This window comes from Sus scrofa, chromosome 9 (genome assembly GCF_000003025.6).
Source record: "Sus scrofa isolate TJ Tabasco breed Duroc chromosome 9, Sscrofa11.1, whole genome shotgun sequence".
Taxonomy (NCBI): domain Eukaryota; kingdom Metazoa; phylum Chordata; class Mammalia; order Artiodactyla; family Suidae; genus Sus; species Sus scrofa.
Window position 1 is genome coordinate 127,183,962 of NC_010451.4, and position 20,073 is coordinate 127,204,034.

A 20,073-nucleotide genomic window follows, 5' to 3' on the forward strand; every position below is an offset into this window, starting at 1 on the left:
CCAGCCCTTGCACTTGTCCAGGCCTGTTGGGTCAATGTGACCTGCCACCCTCTCCTCAGACTGTCTTGATTCTACTCTGCTCATTACCAAAGCTGTCTTCTCAACCCACTTTGTGTGTGTCACATTTTTTGTGTCCACAAGGCACATTTGACCTCTAGGAACTGGTCACTCCTGTCTCCTCTAGGTTTCTGGGAACCCTACCTCTGCCCCTCATAAGTGGTCATTGACCATTGGGCAGCTCCTTCCTTTCAAGCTCTCTTGTTGGTTCCCCTGCTCTTCCAGCCTGTAGTGGTTGAATGCCCCAAGGCTCTGAAATGAGCAATACCTGTTTCTCTATTCACATTGTCTCTCTGCTGATTGTCCCATGACTTAATGTGGTTAAGCAAGGAGAACACCCAGGAAACATCCTTGACTCCTCTTTCTTTCTCAGATTTCCGTGTCACTGAGTCCCATCAACTCTCCGCCTCTAGTCAAGTTGAAAGCACATTTGTCTTCACGAGCTGGATTGGGGTGGTAATCAGAAAAAAACAGCAAGGAAACTACTAGCCCCAAAACTCAAAACGTGGTTAGCACGGATAACATTAAAGTTGGTGTATTTCATGAACTTTTCAGCTTCTAATTTGTTTGTTAGATTGTTTTTAATTTTTAGGATTAGAGTTACTTGTTGGAAAATCTTGCCTATAAGAAGGTCACGAATCCCTATTAGAAATTTACTGGAAAAGATAGGTGACTCTCAGAAAAATCATTCACCACTATTAGAAAAACAGGATGAAAGTTATTTGCTGCTCTTAGTAAGGACGAAGTGACGTTTTTCTTCCAGGAGAGTCAAAATCATCATCATTCTCATTCTCATCATCGTGTTGTTGTGATCGCTTATTTTCCTTACTGTTGTCCAGAAAATAGAACTCTTTGTTTTCATTTTTGTTTTTCTGAGGGCCACCCCCACAGCATGTGGAAGGTCCTAGGCCAGGGATTGAACCTGTGCCACAGTAGCGATCCGAGCCACTGCAGTGGCAGTGGATCCTTAACCCACTGTGCTGCAAGGGAACTCACAGAATTCTTATTTTTAAGAACAAGTTGTTTAAGATTTGGTATTTGATATGTATAAACTACCCTCCTTTCCATTTCTTGTTTGTTTTGTTTTTGTCTTATAGCCCCTCCAAGCATCATAGGAAGCCACAGAACACCTGAAAATATCAGTGTGGTGGAGAAAAACTCAGTGTCGCTAACTTGTGAAGCTTCAGGAATTCCCCTGCCGTCAATTACCTGGCTTAAAGATGGGTGGCCCCTCAACCTTAGCAGTTCTCTGAGAATTCTCTCAGGTATTAGCAATTCTTATACTCTGATAATCTGGCTAGCTTCCTATGGCCACAGTTTCTCCTTAATTTCTCATATCTCCATGATTTATTTTTTCTTCTTGATCTAGATGATTACTCTCGTGCCCACTGATCGTATTAAGAAAAAATTTTTAGAAGGATGTCAAGAGCTATTAGACAATGGGGAGAAACTCTAGATATCTCCAGATCCTTTTGGAAAAAACCTTGGCACTTGCTTATTACTTAAGTCATAAGGATGTCAGAGCATTATGCTAGAATGAGTACCAACCAATTTGAAAAGTGAGGAATGAAAAGAAGTACTGAAATTGAGACCCTCTAGAGTGAATAATGTCATATAACATATCTCCATAAGCAAGTGTTTCAGTTTATTCGTGACCCTAATCTGAGTGAGTTTCATATTTCCAAGATGGGATGGCTTCCTGTGAGCTAAGACTTTATCCTTATTGTAAAAAAAAGATACTCAGCTTATTCCTCATCTAATTATGTAGGAAAATCTATTAGCTCGTCCTTTATGGATCAGTGTTAACTGTGAAGAGAGGTGTCTCGGGGCTTGTCTGCATTTGGCCCCTTTCAGTAATGGCTTGAAAACAGACTAAGAAAATAATCTGGCCAAGTTATGGCTAATAAAAAAGCTTAGAAACTTAGAAGACTATCTAATGTGTTAAATGAAGGCATCCGAATTTAAACATTATAGAATTTTTGAATTAAACCTCATAAGATGAAATTTAATTGAACTCCTGTACTTATATCCAAAACACAGTGATGAAAATTAGGGTGAGCTATATCTTCAGAGTGTTTCATAGGAAAAGATCTCTGGATTGTGTTATTTACTATGTATTAACAGCGTAATGTATTTATCAAGAAAACAAATGCAGTTTTTCCACATGAATAAAATGTTTTCACCAGTAACACAAGTAAAAGATCAGTTGCACTCGGGACTTAATTCACTCATTCGGAAGTCTAGAAGAATTTAGTGACAGTATTTTCAAAGTAGGATAACCATGATGGCCAAGGATTGCAAAAAGTAAACCTTCTATAAACCTTATGATTATATAGTGAAAACTACATCATTTTTTGACATCCATGGTGTGCAACAATATTAGGTTGTTTCTGCCTCGTTGCAGAAGTTAAAAGGAATGCCAGTGCACAGAAGATTCTAGGGACAGATTTGGGTCCAAATATAAACAACTTTAAGAACAATTTGTATTGTTTAAAGTCAAGATGAGCTATTGTAAGAAGTAGTGAGCTCCCTGCCCCTAAATTTGCTCAAAGTTTAAATTCTCACTTTTGAATGCTTTTTCAGAAAAAAAGATACTTTCTTAGCATTTGGATTAGGTCCAAATATCCTGAGATGCCTCTGCTTCTTCAAGATCTTGGTCTATAAATCATAGGGGCTTTACTGAGGAATATGCATTGCTGTAGGAGCAGCCCTAGAAAAGGTAAAAAGACAAAAAAAAAAATTCTCAATTGCTGAAGAAGTAAGAACTCTTTTAAATATAATAACTACATCAGGGCTTCTGAAAAGGAAAAAGGCAAGATAGAGTAATATGCTCTGGCTTATTATAGATTTCCAGGAGTAGTGTTTGGGTTTTATTGTATAGTTGTGTTTTGCCTGACTAGCTGCTGGCGATCCTGGAGCAAACACATTAAAAGGATTCCACCTTGTGGCGCTGCCAAGGGAGCCATTCAGTTTTACAGTCTAAAATGTGTGTTGTGCAGTCGATGACTGAGCATCAGATGAATGGTGTATGACTTGTTCGTTCCTTGTCAGCTGCACATTTCTGTTTCATTAAGATGAGTCCTCCTGAGACGTTAAGTAGAGCTTTTCTGAAAGCAAGACTTGGTTGCAGGCCCCATCCTTGTTATGAAGTTATCTGCCAAGAACAGATAGCTGCTATAAAAATGTAGTAGGTACAAGAAACGTCTCCATTTAAGTATAACGTACTGTCAAACCCTTTTTCTGTCTTTCACTGGAATAGAGGAGAAGACCAGGAGACAAAGAAAAGAACAGTCACAAAATTTATGAGGTTGAGGTTTGCAGAGCCAGCAATGACTCACAAAAGCTGTATTGTTTTAATATGTCTCAACTGGAATCATATTTTGGTCTTACTAATTTGGAGTAGCAATGAGTGCTTGAATCCTTTCCCAATTAACATAAGTTTTTTGACGTGTTTATAGGAATTTCTGCATTAGACTTCACAGAAAAAAAAGACTGAATTTACGTAATCAGTTTTACTTAGTTCACCTTTCAGTGGGTTGAGGATGAGTAGGTCGCTTATAGGAAAACTCAGTGACAGCTTGTTGTGTTTATAAAAACGGAAAGCAGATGGAGTGTCCTAATGACTTCAGATCCAGGTGAATATTTACATGAAGAGGTCGTGCGTAACCATTTCATTTTTTTTTTTAGTCCACGTTCAAGATGCTAAGCAAACGTGTACCAAATACGAAATTATCACAAAACTTTAGAACCGATGTACATTTTTTTTCTTAGAAATGACGTCTCAAATCACTTCAAGAACTTTACTCTCCGTGTGTCTCATTCTCTGCAGGCTTTGTCTCATTTGCTGGCTCCTTTTCCTTTGCCTGTAAGAGGAGTTTTCCTCCAACTCATGCCCTTGAACATATGAGAGCTTCATTCTCAATTTACAGGAACCTGTTTTCAGTACGTCGAAGCTGGAAGTAGAAAGAGTAGCAAGTCAGAGTTACACTCATGAACGAGGTGGCCGTCATGAACGTTGGTAGAAATAGTTCTAGAATTCCATGAGGCTCGGTTGGAAACAGGTGGTCAGTTTTCATGGTTTCGTCCATCCTTTGTGTATGGATGTCATCCCAATCTTGGTTGTTGGTGACATCCTCTTTCTAACATTCCCACTTCATATGTTTAATGGCAAACTAAATATCCTGTCCCAGTTTGTTTTGCTACAGCACACAACAGATCCGGACTGTTTTCTTGTTGACATTCTTCCATAGTCTTTAGTGAACAGGATAAAGTCTCAAGTCCTGACCATAGCATTTGAGGGCCCACAGAATCTCGTTATACTCCAGCTGGTCTCATCTCTCAGTCTTTTTCCCACCTGCTCTGTTTTCAGTGGCACAAGTCACTGCGACTTTCTACCTCTATATCCTCATTCATATTGCACCTACAGTGGTGTCTCTTGACTCCTCTGTGTGTTAAAATATGCTTACCTTTCAAGATAATGTTCAAACATCACCTCTGTGAAACTCCATGTCTTGCGTGCTGTCACCTAGGTTTGTATTTACTCTCCCCCCCCCCGCATTGAACCAGAAAATTCTTATGAATTATCCAGTCTGTTTCATGTAGGCTTAAAACCTGTGCCCTTTTAAAAAGTTTGATATAAATACATCTTAAAGGCCTTTGAACTGTATGATTAAGTTTTACCTAAACTGAGCATTGCATGGCAAACTTGTAAAGTTAGATTTCTTTTTGAGTCATCTGGTGAGTTGCTTTTCCAGGAGGTAGGACTCTGCGGTTGATGCAGACCAAAATAGAAGATGCTGGCCAGTATACTTGTATTGTAAGGAATGCAGCTGGTGAAGAAAGAAAAACCTTTGGGCTGTCAGTATTAGGTATGTATATAATTTACAATACCTAGGAAAAATAAAATTGTCTTAAATATATTCTGGAAGAAGCATTACAATTTATCTACAGCTTGATCTCACCTTTATGTATTCTTTGGCCCCTGAACTGTCACTCTTGGCAAGAATTCAGTTTTCAAGTGGTTTCAGTGTAATCAACTGGATGAAAATGCCTGAAATGCCATGTCTTGTCAGTTCACAATTGTTTGACAATGTTCAAAACTCTGATAACTTCTTTAATGTGTTTATTAGAATGATAGTGGGAGAAATAAATAGTGGATGTTATTCATTGATTTTTTTGACGTATTTATCCAGAGTTTTTGGTTTACATACAATAAAATCCATTATAACTTAATTTATGACATACAACTTCATAATATATCTTAAAATTAGAATTGATCAAACAATAGGGTGGCATTATTCTAGTAAGTAATAATGAGGATTTGGGGGAATATTTTAAAGGTTTGTATAAAAAAATATAAACATAGATGCCTATAAATAACCATTCTGCTGTTAGAATTATTACTTTTTCTGTTTTTTGTTTTTGTTTTTCTTTAGTACCACCTCACATTGTGGGTGAAAATACATTGGAAGATGTGAAAGTAAAAGAGAAACAGAATGTTACACTGACTTGTGAAGTGACAGGTAAGGGGCTCAGCTTTTGTAGTTTTTGTTTTCCTCAACTTACTGGTTATTCATTCATCACCTCCACTTTTATCTTAATTCATTGAGGAAAAAATCAAGCATTTGAAATTGAATTCTGATCTAGTAGAGATCATGGAACTGTATAGGAAGAAATCTCTCCGATTCTGTGAAGACAAAAAAGGAAATCCCCACAAGGAAATAAAAGAAGGAAGGACAGAGGGAGGAAGGGAAGGAGAGAGGGAAGTAGGGAAGAGTGAAGGAAAAAGAAAGGCATATTGGTCCTTTCTTTCAATTCAATAAATTATTCTTTCTTTTTTAATACTTGTGGGTAGGGTTTCCTGTCCCACCTCCTCTTATTTTTTTCTTTCCCTGATATTTGTGCCTTCCTTTCCTATTTAGTGTTTTCCTAAATTTTATTTCAAGAAAATAGGTAAGAATTTTAGTGAAAGGATAGCAGCCTTGTTAATGGGAATTAGTCAAGATCATTCTTTTGCATGTGAATATCCAGTTTTCCCACCACCATTTACTGAAGTCACTGTCTTTTTCCACTGAGTACTCTTGACAGTCTTAGCTAATATTAGTTGATTGTATATGCATGGGTTTATTTCTGGGCTTATGATTCTGTTCCATTGGTCAATGCATATTTTTTATGGCAGTAACATATTGTTTGGGGGGGGGGTTGGGGGAGGGGAATTTAGTTTCATTTTGTTTTAGGGCCACACCTGCAGCATATGGAAGTTCCTGGGCTAGGGATCAAATTGAAGCTGCAGCTGCCAGCCTATACCACAGCCACAGCAACACCAGGTCCAAGCCATGTCTGTGACCTATACCACAGGTCATGGCAATGCAGGATCCTTTAACCCACTGAGCGAGGCTAGGGATCAAACCTGCATCCTCATGGATATTAGTTGGTTCTTAACCCACTGAGCCATAATGGGAATTCCAGCACCATACTATTTTGATTATGATAGCTTTGTAATACAGTTTGAATGAAATCAGGAGGAATGTTCCTTCTATATATGAGTTACTGAGATTTTTTTTTTATCAAGAATGGATGCTGAATTTTGACAAATGTTTCTCTGCATCTCTGAGATGAGCATATAATTTTATCTTTCATTCTGTTAATGTGAGCATTATATTGATTTGCATATCTTGAACCATCCTCGCATCCCAGGGATGAATCCCAATTGATCATGATGTATGACCCTTTTAATTTGCTCTTGAATTCAGTTTTCTAGTATTTTTTTTTATAATTTTTGCATCCATATTCATCAGGAATATTGGCCTGTAGTTTTCTTTTCTTGTGGTGTCTTTCCCAGGCTTGGGTATCAGGATAATGCTGGCCTTATAAAATGAGTCCAAAGATGTTTGTCATCACTTTTTTTCAAAGAGTGTGAGAAGAATTGGCATTTATACTTTTTTAAACATTTGGTGGAATTTATCACTGAAAACATCCGGTCCTGCCTTTTCCTTATTGGCAGGTTTTTGATTGCTGGTTTAATTCCCTTACTAATAATTGGCCTGTTCAGATTTTCTGTTTCTGCATGATTTAGTCTTGCCTAGTTGTATATTTTTAGGAATTTAGCCATTTTTTTTCTATGATGTCCAGTTTGCTGGCTAAAGTGGTTGAGAGTAGTCTTATGATTATTTGTATTTCTGTGATATCAGTTGTAATATCTATACTTTCCATTTATAATCTTATTTATTTGGATCGCCTCTATTTTTTTCTTAGTCTAACTGAAGGTTTGCCAGTTTTATCTTCTTAGTTTTATTAATCTTTTCTGTTGCTCTCTTGTATTCTATTACATTTATTTCTGCTCTTTATTTTCTTTCTGCTTAGTCTTAATCAGAACTTCACCTGATTTTTTTTTTTTCACTAGCTCTTTGAGGTGTAATGTTAGATTTCTTTTTAGAGATTTTTAAATATTTTTTCCTTTTTATTTTTAAATATTTTTTCCTTTTTTATTTTTTCTTCTTTTCTTGTCTTCCTTTTTTCTTCTTCTTCTTCATGCCTTCAGCATAGAAGTTCCCAAGCCATGGATCAAACCCACACCACAGCAATAACCCAAGCTATTACAGTGACAATGCTGGATCCTTAACCTACTGCACCACAAGGGAACCTCCTAGAGATTGTTTCCTGATGTATGCATTTATCAGTATAAATTTCACTCTTAAAAGTACATATTCTGTATCCCGTAAGTTTTGGTGTGTTGTGTTTCCATTTTCATTTGTCTCAGGATATTTTTTATTTTCCTTTTGATATTTTCATTGATTCATTGGTTGTTCAAGAGTATGTCATTTAATTTCCATGTATTTGTGTATTTTCCAGCCTTATTCCTGTTATTGATTTCTAGTTTCATACCATTTTGGTCATAGAAGACATTTGGTGTGATTTCAATCATTTTAAATTTGTTTTGTAGTCTAACATATGATCTAGCCTAGAAAATGTTCTATTTGTGCTTGAGAAGAATGTGTGTTCTGCTTTTGTTGGGTGGAATGCTCTGGATGTGTCTGTTAGATATATTGGGTTTGTGGTATTTTTCAAATCTGTTTCGTTATTGATTCTCTGACTGGATGATCCATCCATTATTGACAGTGGAGTCCCGAAATGTTATTTTATTGCTGTTTATTTCTCCTTTGAGCTCTGTTGATATTCGCTTTATATTCTTTAGGTGCTCCAGTGTTGAATGAATAAATGGTTACAATTAGTATGTTTTCCTGATGGATTGACCTCTTTTTCATTGTCTTTGATCTCTTTTCACTATTTTCAGCTTAAATCTGGGCTGATAGAGCTCCCTAAGTTTTATTTTTTGGTTACCACTTTCTTGAAACATTTTTTTATATCCTTTATACTCCAGTTCATGTGTGTCTTTAAAGCTAAAGTCATTCTTTTGTAGGATCTTGGAGTTGGATGTTAGGGCTTTGTTTGTTTTTTCTCTGTTCATCTATTTTATGTCCTTTGATTAGAGGATTTTGTCTGCTACATTTAAAATAGTTATTGACAGGTAAGGACTTAATAATTCCATTTTATTAATTTTTTTATTCTTTTGTAGATACTTTCTTCTTTGCTCCTTAACTTGCTCTCCTTTTGTGATTTGATGTTTTTTTAGCAGTATACTTCATACTGCTTTGTTTATAGCAGTATGAGCTATGTTCTGGTTCATTGATTCTTATTTTGCTAGGTCAAGTCTGAAGTTGAAGCTTTCTTTTGAATTCTATACCTCAGTCACTTCCTTGCTTCTTATGTTGCTCTTCTTTTGTGAGTTGATGTCTTTTTAGCAGTTTAAAGCTTTGACTGCTTTATCATAACTTTTTGGGCAACTACTACAGATTTTTTTCCCCTTGTGGTTACCATGAGGCTTACCTGAAATACGTGTATAACATCTTATTTTAAGATGATGACAACTTCACTTTGATAGCATACATAAACTTTACACTTTCTCCTTCTCTTCCTCGCCCATCTTAGGTTATTGATGTTAAAATTTACATTGTTTTTATTTTGTGTGTCTAATTGTTGTAGTTAGTTATTTTTAATATGTTTGTTTTTAACTTTTGAAAGTTAATTGTGTACTATCATTATAGTGTTAGAAAATATAACTTTGACTACATATATTTATATATGAGGTTTATATAAAATGTATTTATGTGTTTTTACAATGTTAATTAGCATCCTTTTATTTTGACTTGAGAATGCCATTTAATATTACTTGTAAGACAGGTCCAATGGTGTTTTTTGTTTGTTTGCCTCAGTTTTTGTTTGTTTGGGAAAATCTTTTTTTTGCATGCATATTTTTTCCAGCTGTAGTATTCTTGGTTGATGGGGTTTTTTTACAATGTTTACAATATATTATTCCTTACTCTCCTAGCCTTCAAAATTTCTTTTGAGAAATCTGCCAATACTCTTTTGCGGTTTCTCTCATGTGTGATGTGTTACTTTCCTTTCACTACACTCAAAATTGAATTATAATGTGTTTAAGTGTAGCTCTTTTTTCAGTTCAACCTATGTGGGATCTTTGGGTCCTCATGAATTTGGATGTCCATTTGGGAAATTTTCAAATATTATCACTTTAAATATACTTTCTGTTCCCTTCTCATTTTCTTCTTTTCTGGAATTCCCATACCGTGGGTATTATTTCTGTGATGGCGTTCCTTAAGCCCTGTAGGCTTTCTTCACCTTTCTTCATTCTTTTTTTTTTTTTTCTTCATTTTGCTCCCCTGATTGAATAATTTCAAATGAACTCTGTTCTCATTTACTGATTCTTTCTTTTGCTTAGTCAAGTTTGAAGTTGAAGCTCTCTTTTGTATTTTTGTTTGTTTGTTTGTTTTTTGTCTTTTTGGCCATTTCTTGGGCCGCTCCCATAGCATATGGAGGTTCCCAGGCTAGGGGTCAAATTGGAGCTGTAGCTGCCAGCCTACACCAGAGCTACAGCAACACGGGATCCGAGCCATGTCTGCAACCTTCACCACAGCTCATGGCAACACCAGCTCCTTAACCCACTGAGCAAGGCCAGGGATTGAACCTGCAACCTCAGATTCGTTAACCACTGCGCCATGACGGGAACTCCTCTCTTTTGAATTCTTTAGATCAGTTACTGTATTCTTCAGTTCAGTTACTGTATTCTTCAGCTCTAGGATTTATTTGTTCAGTTGTGGGATTTTTTTATGGTTTCTGTTTCTTTGTCAAACTTCTCATTTTGTTTATGCATTGTTTTCCTAATTTTGTTCACTGAACTTCTTGAAGAAGATTATTCTCAGTTATTTTTCAGACAGTTCATAGATCCCCATTTTTTGGGTCAGTTATTGAGTTATTGGAGTTTTATTAGTTTCCCGTGATAGTGTCATGTTTATCTGATTCCTTACATTGGTATGTGCACACTTGAGTAAAGAGTTTCCTCTTCCAGACTTTATAGGTTTTCCTCAGCAGAGATAGTCCTTCACCACTCAGCTCAACTTGGGATTCTGAATGGGTCCCTTGGTAGCATCTTTGGGCAGGACCTATCAGTCTCTATTTGGGTAGTGCCATTCTTTGAGATTTGAGTTCAGGACAGGGGTTGCCATTGGCTGGGAATAGTTGGATAGAACTGCTGTTTTTTTCCCTGCCCACCTGTGGCTATAGAATGGGCTCTCTGGTTTCCTGAATGTTCTGATCAGTGTTCCTAGTTGGATCGGACTGTGTGCTGTATTCAGCAGTTGGGTGTTACTGTGAATTTGCTTTGCTCTCCAGGTGGGGCCATAGAACAAGCTCCATGTCCAGTAAAATCTTAATGTAATATCATCCTAGCCCTCTTTTCTAACAAAACTCATTTTTATAGTTTTAAAATTTCAGGGAAAAAAGTTTGAGCAATTTAAAACTTAATATTTTTAACAGAAGTCCCATGAAAAATATAAAAGGAATAATTATGATGCATCTTTATCTATAGATATAGATATATAGATATATTTATGCTAGAATCCTGGTAGAAACTAAAAACATCGACTTGTTGAATTAATTAAAGGTTTTTCCTTTTTTACATATTCCTCTCAAAAATACGAAATCTTCTTTAAAAATTTAATGTGAATTCAAAGATATTCATGAATAACAATTTTAATAAAACTGCATTTTTTATTCTTTTTATGTGTATTTTGCTAAGAAAATATTTAATTGTAATAGTCTAAGGTATGATAGGAATTCAGTTAAACACAAAGACTAACTTTTAATATTTAACTTACATATTTTTTAAATCATAATGTGACTAGTATTATAAATTCAAGTATGTTACAAATTTATTTGAAAACAAGTGGTCACTGCATTACTTTAGAAGTAGAATATTTTAAAAGGCAAATGAGTGAAAATGTATTCTTTTTATTTCCAGTTGTAGATATATGATTATTATCCACCTCTCAGAAAATGCTTTGTTACAGGGAATCCAATGCCAGAAATTACATGGCAGAAAGATGGGCAGCTCCTCAAAGAAGATAACACCCATCACCTTATGTCTGGTGGCCGTTTTCTTCAAATTACCAATGCCCAAGTGTCACACACTGGAAGATACACGTGTTTGGCTTCTAATACAGCTGGTGACAAAAGCAAAAGTTTCAGTCTTAATGTGTTGGGTAGGTATAAGCAGTACTTCAAATCTTGAAGAATCAACCATGGCAATAGGCTAAAGTCTCTTTTTCTAGTTACTTAATATTTCTACTATAGAATTTCATTATTTAAGAAGGACCAGTGCTGGGTCAGGGTTTTGTACACAGCAAAGACCCTCCCTCTCTGCAATCTATTGAAAGTCATGCCTCGACACAAGGAAAAAAAAAAAAGAGAGGGGGGGGAAGACCAGTGCTTGTGGACATTGGTTGTTTTTCTTTAATTAATGTGTACGTTCGTTCACTACATTTGACACACCTCCTCTGTTCTAGGTACTGTGTTTTGTGCTAGGGACACAACTATGAGCAAGATAGGTATTAAATAAGTAGTGGTAAAGGAGAAATAAATGCTGGTCAAAGAGAAGCAGGTCAACACTGAAAGGGGCTCAACCTGAGTTATTTTATCCTTTCTTTGTGGAACTCTGCAGTTACCGTTAATTGCCCACATTGACTTCTGCGTTGGTAACGATGATGAAGAAGAGTAGATGCAGACAAGGACACCACACAATTTTATGCTTACTCACGAGTTACAGTGACTTAATACAGTACAATCCCTCGTGAGGCTGGGAAGTCAAAACAAAACAGCATTAAAACATTTTTACATTAGCATGTTTCCTCCGTCTTAAAACACGTCTCCCTCCTTCCCTTTACCCCCTTGTGTAGCAGTGATGTGAACTGAACATCTGCTTCTACTGAGGTGAGCGACTACCTGAAATGTTCTTTTTCTTCGCATAGTACACCTGTGTATCTGTTTGTGTGTGTGTGTATCTGTGTCATTTTGCCAACTCACTAATACCTCGAAAATCTTAAAGGAATTAAGTTGAAGGGTACTACTGTGCAGATACATGATCTAGAAAATACAGATTTAGTTATTTTAACATTTTATGAATAGTTCTTTTTCCCAGATAAGTTGCCTGCCCTTGGAATTAATATGTAGTGTGCATCTGTGTTGAGTCAATGAATGAGTTGTGAAGATTCCTAGGTTAAAATACACGTTGGGATCACAAATACAGGTTTTAAATCTCACAGGATGTCCTTCTGATTTAACACAGATTAGCTTGTACATTTGAATATCAGGCCCTTTGAAAGCAATGAAACTATACCATGAAAAAAGTATGTTAGGAATGATGAAATAACTATACATTCAGTTCCTGCAGCATTAAACTTAATGCCTATGTCTCAGGAATGGCATTAAAATAGTTTCCTAATTCCTGCTCATATTAGAAATTTAAAGAGTTGCCATCATGGCTCAGTGGCTAACGAATCCGACTAGGAACCATGAGGGTGTGGGGTCAATCCCTGGCCTCACTCAGTGGATTAAGGATCCGGCGTTGCCATGAGCTGTGGTGTAGGTTGCAGATGTGGCTCGGATCCCGCGTTGCTGTGGCTGTGGTGTAGGCTGGTGGCTACAGCTCTGATTAGATCCCTAGCCTGGGAACCTACATATGCCGCTAGTGCAGCCCTAGAAAAGACCAAAAAAAAAAAAAAAAAAAAAAAGAACAACGCACAAAAAAAGAAATTTAAAATGCACCACCTAAATATAATATATTACCTTTGATGACTCATATCAAAACACTTTTCATTCTACTAAAATAAACCAACTGATATTTGTGGATGCAAATTTTTGCAATTTTTTTATATTTTCTGTTTTTATAGTTGTTGGCTGGACTGGTTTGGTAATTCATAGTCCCATACACAGAAACTCCCGTACAAGACACAGCCCTCAGGCAGCTTGTGGTCTAACTGAGTAGAAGAGATACATAGGCCAGAAAAGTTTAGTCAGAATATTGGATACTGTGTAAGTGTCAAATGAATAGTTTACATTAAAAAATAATTATGTAAAACTACGAACTCGCTAAAGCTGAACCATTTTTATCCTGAAAAGGGTTTAGCCCCAACATCTAACGTAGCATTGAATAATAGATACAGGAATAAGTATGAATGAGAGTTCATGAGCTAGTGTCTCCCAACACACCCACTTTTCCTTACGTGCCCATCAGCGTGTGAAAGGCAGATGTCCAGTCTTAGATTTCCTCCTGCTCCCAGCATTGATTCACCTCCCAAGACTGGCTCATGTCCACATTCTATCCCTGTCCTCTGGAAACCTGATTTAAAACTCTTTCCAGCTCCTTGCAGTAGTGGAAATTGATAACGCTCCCTAAGAAACACCAGCTCCCCGGGTGGAGATCACCTACTCTTTCTCCCAGATGTCTCAGATGATGCTGTCTCTCTCCCTTCCTCTGGCACCTGCCGTTATGCTAGTGACTTATTTTTTCACATCTTCCCTCATTCATCAAAGATGAGGAATTGGAATCCCAGCCTTCTTTTTCACCAACTTCATAAAGTTGAGGCTCTTTAAGTGTGTGTATTTGCAACTTCCAATCTGCCCAGCAATAATTAGTGTCTGTACCCTTTTTTTTCCCAGAGGATGAGTTATCCTTTTTGTTCACAAGTGTGGCTTCCACTGATGCCCTTGGTCCTGTGTCTCTCCACTTTCTTAGGTCTGTTAGACACCCTCACTATCTGCCATAACCTCCAGCTTTACCTTCTACTGCCTTCTTCACTTGGTATAGTCACCACTCCCTGCCTATACTTCTTGTCCCACTGAAAACGGCCTTCTGCCCACACCATTCTGGACGTGCTATGGTGAAGACTAGCCTGTTGTTGGATCCAGCAAATAGTGTTCAGTTCTTATCTTAATGTTTGGATGTTACGTATCACTTTCTTCGGGACGTTGCTCTTCCCTAGTTTCCCTGCACACCTTTGTTTTTTTTTTTGTTTTTGTTGTTTGTTTATGGCTGTGGTTTATGGAAGATCCCAGGCCAGGGGTCAAATTCAAGCTGTAGTTGCTGGCCTACGCCACAACCACAGCAGTACCGGACCCAAGCCGCATCTGTAACCTACACCACAGCTCACTACAATGCCAAATCCTTAACCCACTGAGCGAGGCCAGGGATCGAACCCACAGCCTCGTGGAGACTAGTCATATTCTTATCAATGGGAACTCCTTTTTTTGTTTTGGGTTTTTGCTTTTTGGTTTTTTCCCTTGCGCACCTTCAAAGGTGCACTTTCTCCCTCCTTTATAGATTCTTACTTAATCCATCTCTTAAACATTAGGTCCCCTTGTATTTTTTCCTTACTTTTCTGCTCATTCTACTCTAGATAGTCTCATCAAGTAATAAACTTAATTCCCTGAGGTTTACTGATCATCTTCTATCAAGTGGAGATGGTTTTAATCCATACCTGCCACTCAGATCTTTCTCCCAACGTTCAGCTTTCTATATATCATTGCTTGCTGGACATTTCTACCTGGAATTCTCAAAGGCACTTAAAATTCAAGATATTCAGAAATGAACAAACCATCTAACCTTCCTAGATGAGCAAATCATTCCATATTTTCTGTTCATGTTGCTTCATTGTAGTTTACCTAGGTTTGTTCCCAAGAAAAAAAAAAAACTGAAAGTTATCTTTGACTTTGGTTTCTTTACCCCTTAAATTCTGTCGTCAAATCTTATCAGTTAAATTCCTAAATCTTTTTTTAGTTACTTCTTCCTCTCTATGCCTTTCTTCATTGTGCTAGTTTATGTTTTATGCAACAAATATACCTGTCTCTGTTGTGCTTGCTTCCAATAGTGACACCCTTGAACTCATCCTCCATCTATTTCCTGCTTGCCTCTTACTGTTGACACGACTCTGTTCCCAATAGGCTCCCTCCTCCTGCCAGTCTCCCTTCTTTCAATGGCTGGCCACCACCGATCCTTTGAGGCTCACTTTGAAATCTCCTTAAGGAGGACTTCCCTGATGAGAGGTCCCACCTCACACCTCAAATTGGATTTGATATCCTGCACCGTAATTCCCCTTATTGCCCATACTACATGGTGTTAGGAGTCCTTTTAACCTGTCGTCTCCTCCATTACCCAGTGAGCTTTTTGAAGGTCTCACTGCTTTTATCTAGAATATGCATAATAATCAATTGTTTTCTGTAATTTTAGGGAATGGAATTTTACACAAATAGGTATGATGGACATTTAGATGTTGCTCAATTAAAGAAGTTCTAAATCTGTTTCTTTGCTCCAACTTTAAATCCTTCTCAGTGTCTCCTACAATTGCTGGCGTCGACAGTGATGGCAGCCCTGAAGATGTCTCTGTTATCCTTAACAGCCCCACGTCGCTGGTCTGTGAAGCTTTTTCGTATCCCCCAGCCATCATCACCTGGTTTAAGAATGGAACTCCTTTAGAATCCAACCGAAACATCCGCATTCTTCCAGGTAACTAAGTGCCTAAGATGAGCTTGCGCCATCCACTTTTATAAGAAAGCAGAATCGTTGGCTAGCTTTATAAAAATACTTGTGTTGGTGATGGTGTTGTACTATTACTATCTTATTTTCTAATAATTTTTATATATCTTATAGTCTAAGGTACCTAAAATTACTTTTTGGAAGATCAATAAAGTAAATAAAAGGCAGATAAATATCACACTGCAGTTAAGTGCTCAAATACAATGTGGAATGATAAAAAAGGTAGACATTCACTTCTTGTTAAATTGAACCTCGAAGATTAGTATTTAGATTGAGAGAGTTTATTTATTCCCCTTAATACCTGACAATATGTATGAAAAATTTAAAAACAAAATCACTGGCTTTAAGGAACTTAGAGTCTTATGCGTGGGGAAAAATAATACGTGTGGAAGTTAACAACAGGAATCCATGAGTAACCATGGGTTATGAATAGTCATAAGGTATAATAAATGGAATAGTGACGAGTTCTGTAAGAATTCAGAAGAAGGAAAAGCCACCATAGGCTGAAGTGATCAGGAAATGCTTTGTCATGGCCAGAACTTGAACCAGGCCAAATTTATCGAATTTTGTTGGATGGAAATGTCTCAGGGGAGATTTCAGATCCATCAGGATGACTAGTGTGGGAAAAGCACAAAATGAGAACAGCGTGCAGGGTTGATGAACAGACTCCTCACCTTCACTTTTTTTTTTAATTTAAACAGAATCAATAGTATTTATAATTTTAACACAAGATTTAATATGTGGACAATACCATACAATCCACTGCACTCTCCAATAAGCGACAATTTCAGTTTTCAGTTCAGTGAAATTCAGCAAAATTTGCTGTATTTAAATTCCCTAGGAGGTCACACATGGTACAATATTTTAAGGCAGAGTTCTGTAATTTCCCCTAACCAACTTCAGTTGTTTGAAAATATGTGAACAGAGTTAAAAAAAAACTTCAATGGAGAAAAACCTGTAAACAATTAAATGTCACATATTTTTACATTGTTTCTGGAGTGGAGACATTGTATGGATGTGTGTATGGGGGGTGGGGGGGCTGTGGGGAGAAAGTCAAGAAGGAATGTTGGAGTCATGATTTGAATGCCTGATTTTAGAGGTTTCTAACTCCTCCTTTAGTTAATTGAGAACCGTCAAAGATTTATAGGAAGAAAGGTACCATAATAAAAATAGTGCTTTAAAGACCACTTGCTACTGATGGACCAGGTAGATAAGAGGAAGACAGTGACTGAGGCGGAAGACCTATTTGTGAAGAGAGTAAAATAAGGACCTTAGTTCAGAGTGGGTGCAGAGACAGCATGGGAGGGTCTGAACGAGCACGAGAGTTATTACCACAGGGGACCTTCGAGTGACTGTCTCCACCCACCGAGTAACGCCCAATATATATCGTAGTTTGTCTTGTGTCAAACGTCTATTACAAAATTGGCACAGAGAAGAAGAAGTGCGTTAATAGTAAGAGTTAAGCCTGGTAGTCTGTGCATGCTTTTCTGCCGTTGTGACTTCAGGGATGCTTTGGTGTTCCATTGCGTTTTAGGAGGTAGGACTTTGCAGATCTTAAATGCACAAGAGGACAATGCTGGAAGATACTCCTGTGTAGCCACTAATGAGGCAGGGGAGATGATCAAGCACTATGAAGTAAAGGTCTACAGTAAGTCCCAAAAGAACTTTTCTCCGTGTTCCCTAACTTTTTCAATTTTGTTTTTCTTTATGGGTTCAGAGTTATGTATATTTGTCATTAAACTTAACTTCATTAAGAGGGAAGTTGAAATAAGTATTGTGGCTATGTCTTCAATTGCCCACTGAGTCTGCTCACTGACCTTTTGGAGAACTTGTCAGTGGCATTCCTTAAGTTTCTCATTTTCTTCTGAATTCTGATAGATATAAGTACTTTCAGGCACAAAACTGTTATTTAAATATATATTCTGTCTTCAACAGCCTAAGATGAGCTTATCAGTGACATTGGGCTGATCCACTGTACATTGACTATTAAAAAACAAACTAATACTACTATTAATAGGGACTATATTTTAGGATTTTGTTTTTAAAAAGGAAGAGCATCTCTTTAAGATTTTTTTCTTTTTTTTTTTTGGTCTTTTTGCCTTTTCTAGGGCCACTTCCTGGGGCATATGGCGGTTCCCAGGCTAGTGATCGAATCGGAGCTGTAGCCGCTGGCCTACACCAGAGCCACAGCAACGCAGGATCCGAGACATGTCTGCAACCTACACCACAGCTCATGGCAATGCCAGATCCCTAACCCACCGAGCAAGGCCAGGGATTGAACCCTCAACCTCATGGTTCCTAGACGGATTCGTTAACCACTGAGCCACGACGGGAACTCCAGGAAGAACATCTTTTTGATGGTGTTTTGTTCTTTGAATCAGTCCCCCAAGTGATTGATAAAATGCATTTTATGGGTCATAATCAGACTGTGTCTAAGGACCTGGAATGAATGAAACTAACTGTTCTGCAAAGGACATTCACCTCACTGGCAGTATTATAATGAGGGGAGAAAAGTAGTCTTCTTCTCATTCTGCATCTGAACACTGCCATTTGATAAGATGCTAACTTGGGTTCTTGATGATCGAAATGCCTGAGTTATTTCCTTGTTTTCTTACATGATTCTCAGTGTGCTTTCCATGTCAATTCCATTTAAAAGAACTGATGTTTAACACTTTACTGTTCATGTTTAATGCAGTTCCACCCATAATCAATAAAGGGGACCTCCTGGGGCCAGGTCTTTCTCCTAAAGAAGTGAAGATCAAAGTGAACAACACTCTGACCTTGGAATGTGAAGCCTACGCAGTTCCATCTGCCTCTCTCAGCTGGTACAAGGATGGACAGGCCAGTCAAGTTTTTTCTCTTGCCGAGCTTTTTTAATAGACTAAAATGGTCAATTAAATTACAAAACAAAATACTCAGATACAAAACACCCAGATACAAGTAACTCAGAGAATCAATGCGACCTTAAAACTAGCACAATCCCATGCTCCTAGAATATAAATTGAACACTTTTAGTATTATTTCATCAGTGAAAAGTTTGAAGGACCTTTTTTTTTGTCTTTTTGCTATTTCTTTGGGCCACTCCCGCGGCATGTGGAGGGTCCCAGGCTAGGGGTCGAATCGGAGCTGTAGCCGCCGGCCTACACCAGAGCCACAGTAACGCGGGATCCAAGCCGCATCTGCAGCCTACATCACAGCTCACTGCAATGCCGGATCTTTAACCCACTGAGCAAAGGCAGGGACCGAACCCGCAACTTCATGGTTCCCAGCCGGATTCGTTAACCACTGCGCCACAACGGGAACTCCTAAAGGACTTTTTTGATGTGCATTAGCAATTGTCTATGGACATCCAGCCACCTTTCCACTGGAGAATGGCTTTTGTGCTCTGTATGTTTTCAGAGTAAGTCATCTGAGCCAGATGAGATGGGTACAATGCAGGTACTAAGTTTATTCAGAATTTTCTGTAAACATCTTTAACTCTTTTACAAAGGGTAATATCTTTAATATTCCAAGATGAAGAAACAAAGCTAAATGTGATGATTAAGTGCCCACTACAATTAACTGGAGGCAGTGAAGAACTTTCAATAAAAGACACATCTTGCAGTTACACAATCTCACTTCAAACCACACGCCCTCATTTCTCATTCAACTTATTTCATTCCATGCATGTTTTAAAAACATATGTGCTGGTGTTTTAAGACCAAAATAGATTTTTTAACTGCTGTTAATACTCTGCTTAATACAGATGTGACATGGCTAAGCTGATGTTTGTCCTGTTTTACACATAATCAACCAAATGGTCAGTCAAATTCCAGTTGTAGAAGTTCAGGTCAGAGTCATGATTTAAGATGAAGAAAAATATAGCTTTATTTTTTCAGATCACAGATGGATTTTGCAATCCTGCTAGCCAGGAAAAAAAAAAATCATCTCTTATAATAAAATAAGCAAGTTTCATCTGGAAGCCATTGCAAAAGGAAAAATATGGAACCCCCACCATGTTTTGTTTACAGTTTCTTCTCTAACTACGAGCACACTTCATGGTACAATATCAATTCTATATGAGTTTGCTTAGA

At 37.6% G+C, this 20,073-nt stretch overlaps 1 protein-coding gene across 3 annotated transcripts in view; it reads left to right on the plus strand.

The window, feature by feature from the left end:
• Positions 1-20,073, plus strand: part of HMCN1 (hemicentin 1) — a 492,489-nt gene that overhangs the window by 333,754 nt on the left and 138,662 nt on the right. For all 3 annotated transcript variants that reach the window (XM_021102638.1, XM_021102639.1, XM_021102640.1), the window contains 7 exons: positions 1,155-1,322; positions 4,812-4,925; positions 5,493-5,579; positions 11,481-11,672; positions 15,797-15,970; positions 17,535-17,648; positions 18,696-18,841. In XM_021102638.1, the coding sequence (XP_020958297.1) occupies positions 1,155-1,322; positions 4,812-4,925; positions 5,493-5,579; positions 11,481-11,672; positions 15,797-15,970; positions 17,535-17,648; positions 18,696-18,841 (995 nt within the window). The remainder of the gene's footprint in view (positions 1-1,154; positions 1,323-4,811; positions 4,926-5,492; positions 5,580-11,480; positions 11,673-15,796; positions 15,971-17,534; positions 17,649-18,695; positions 18,842-20,073) is intronic.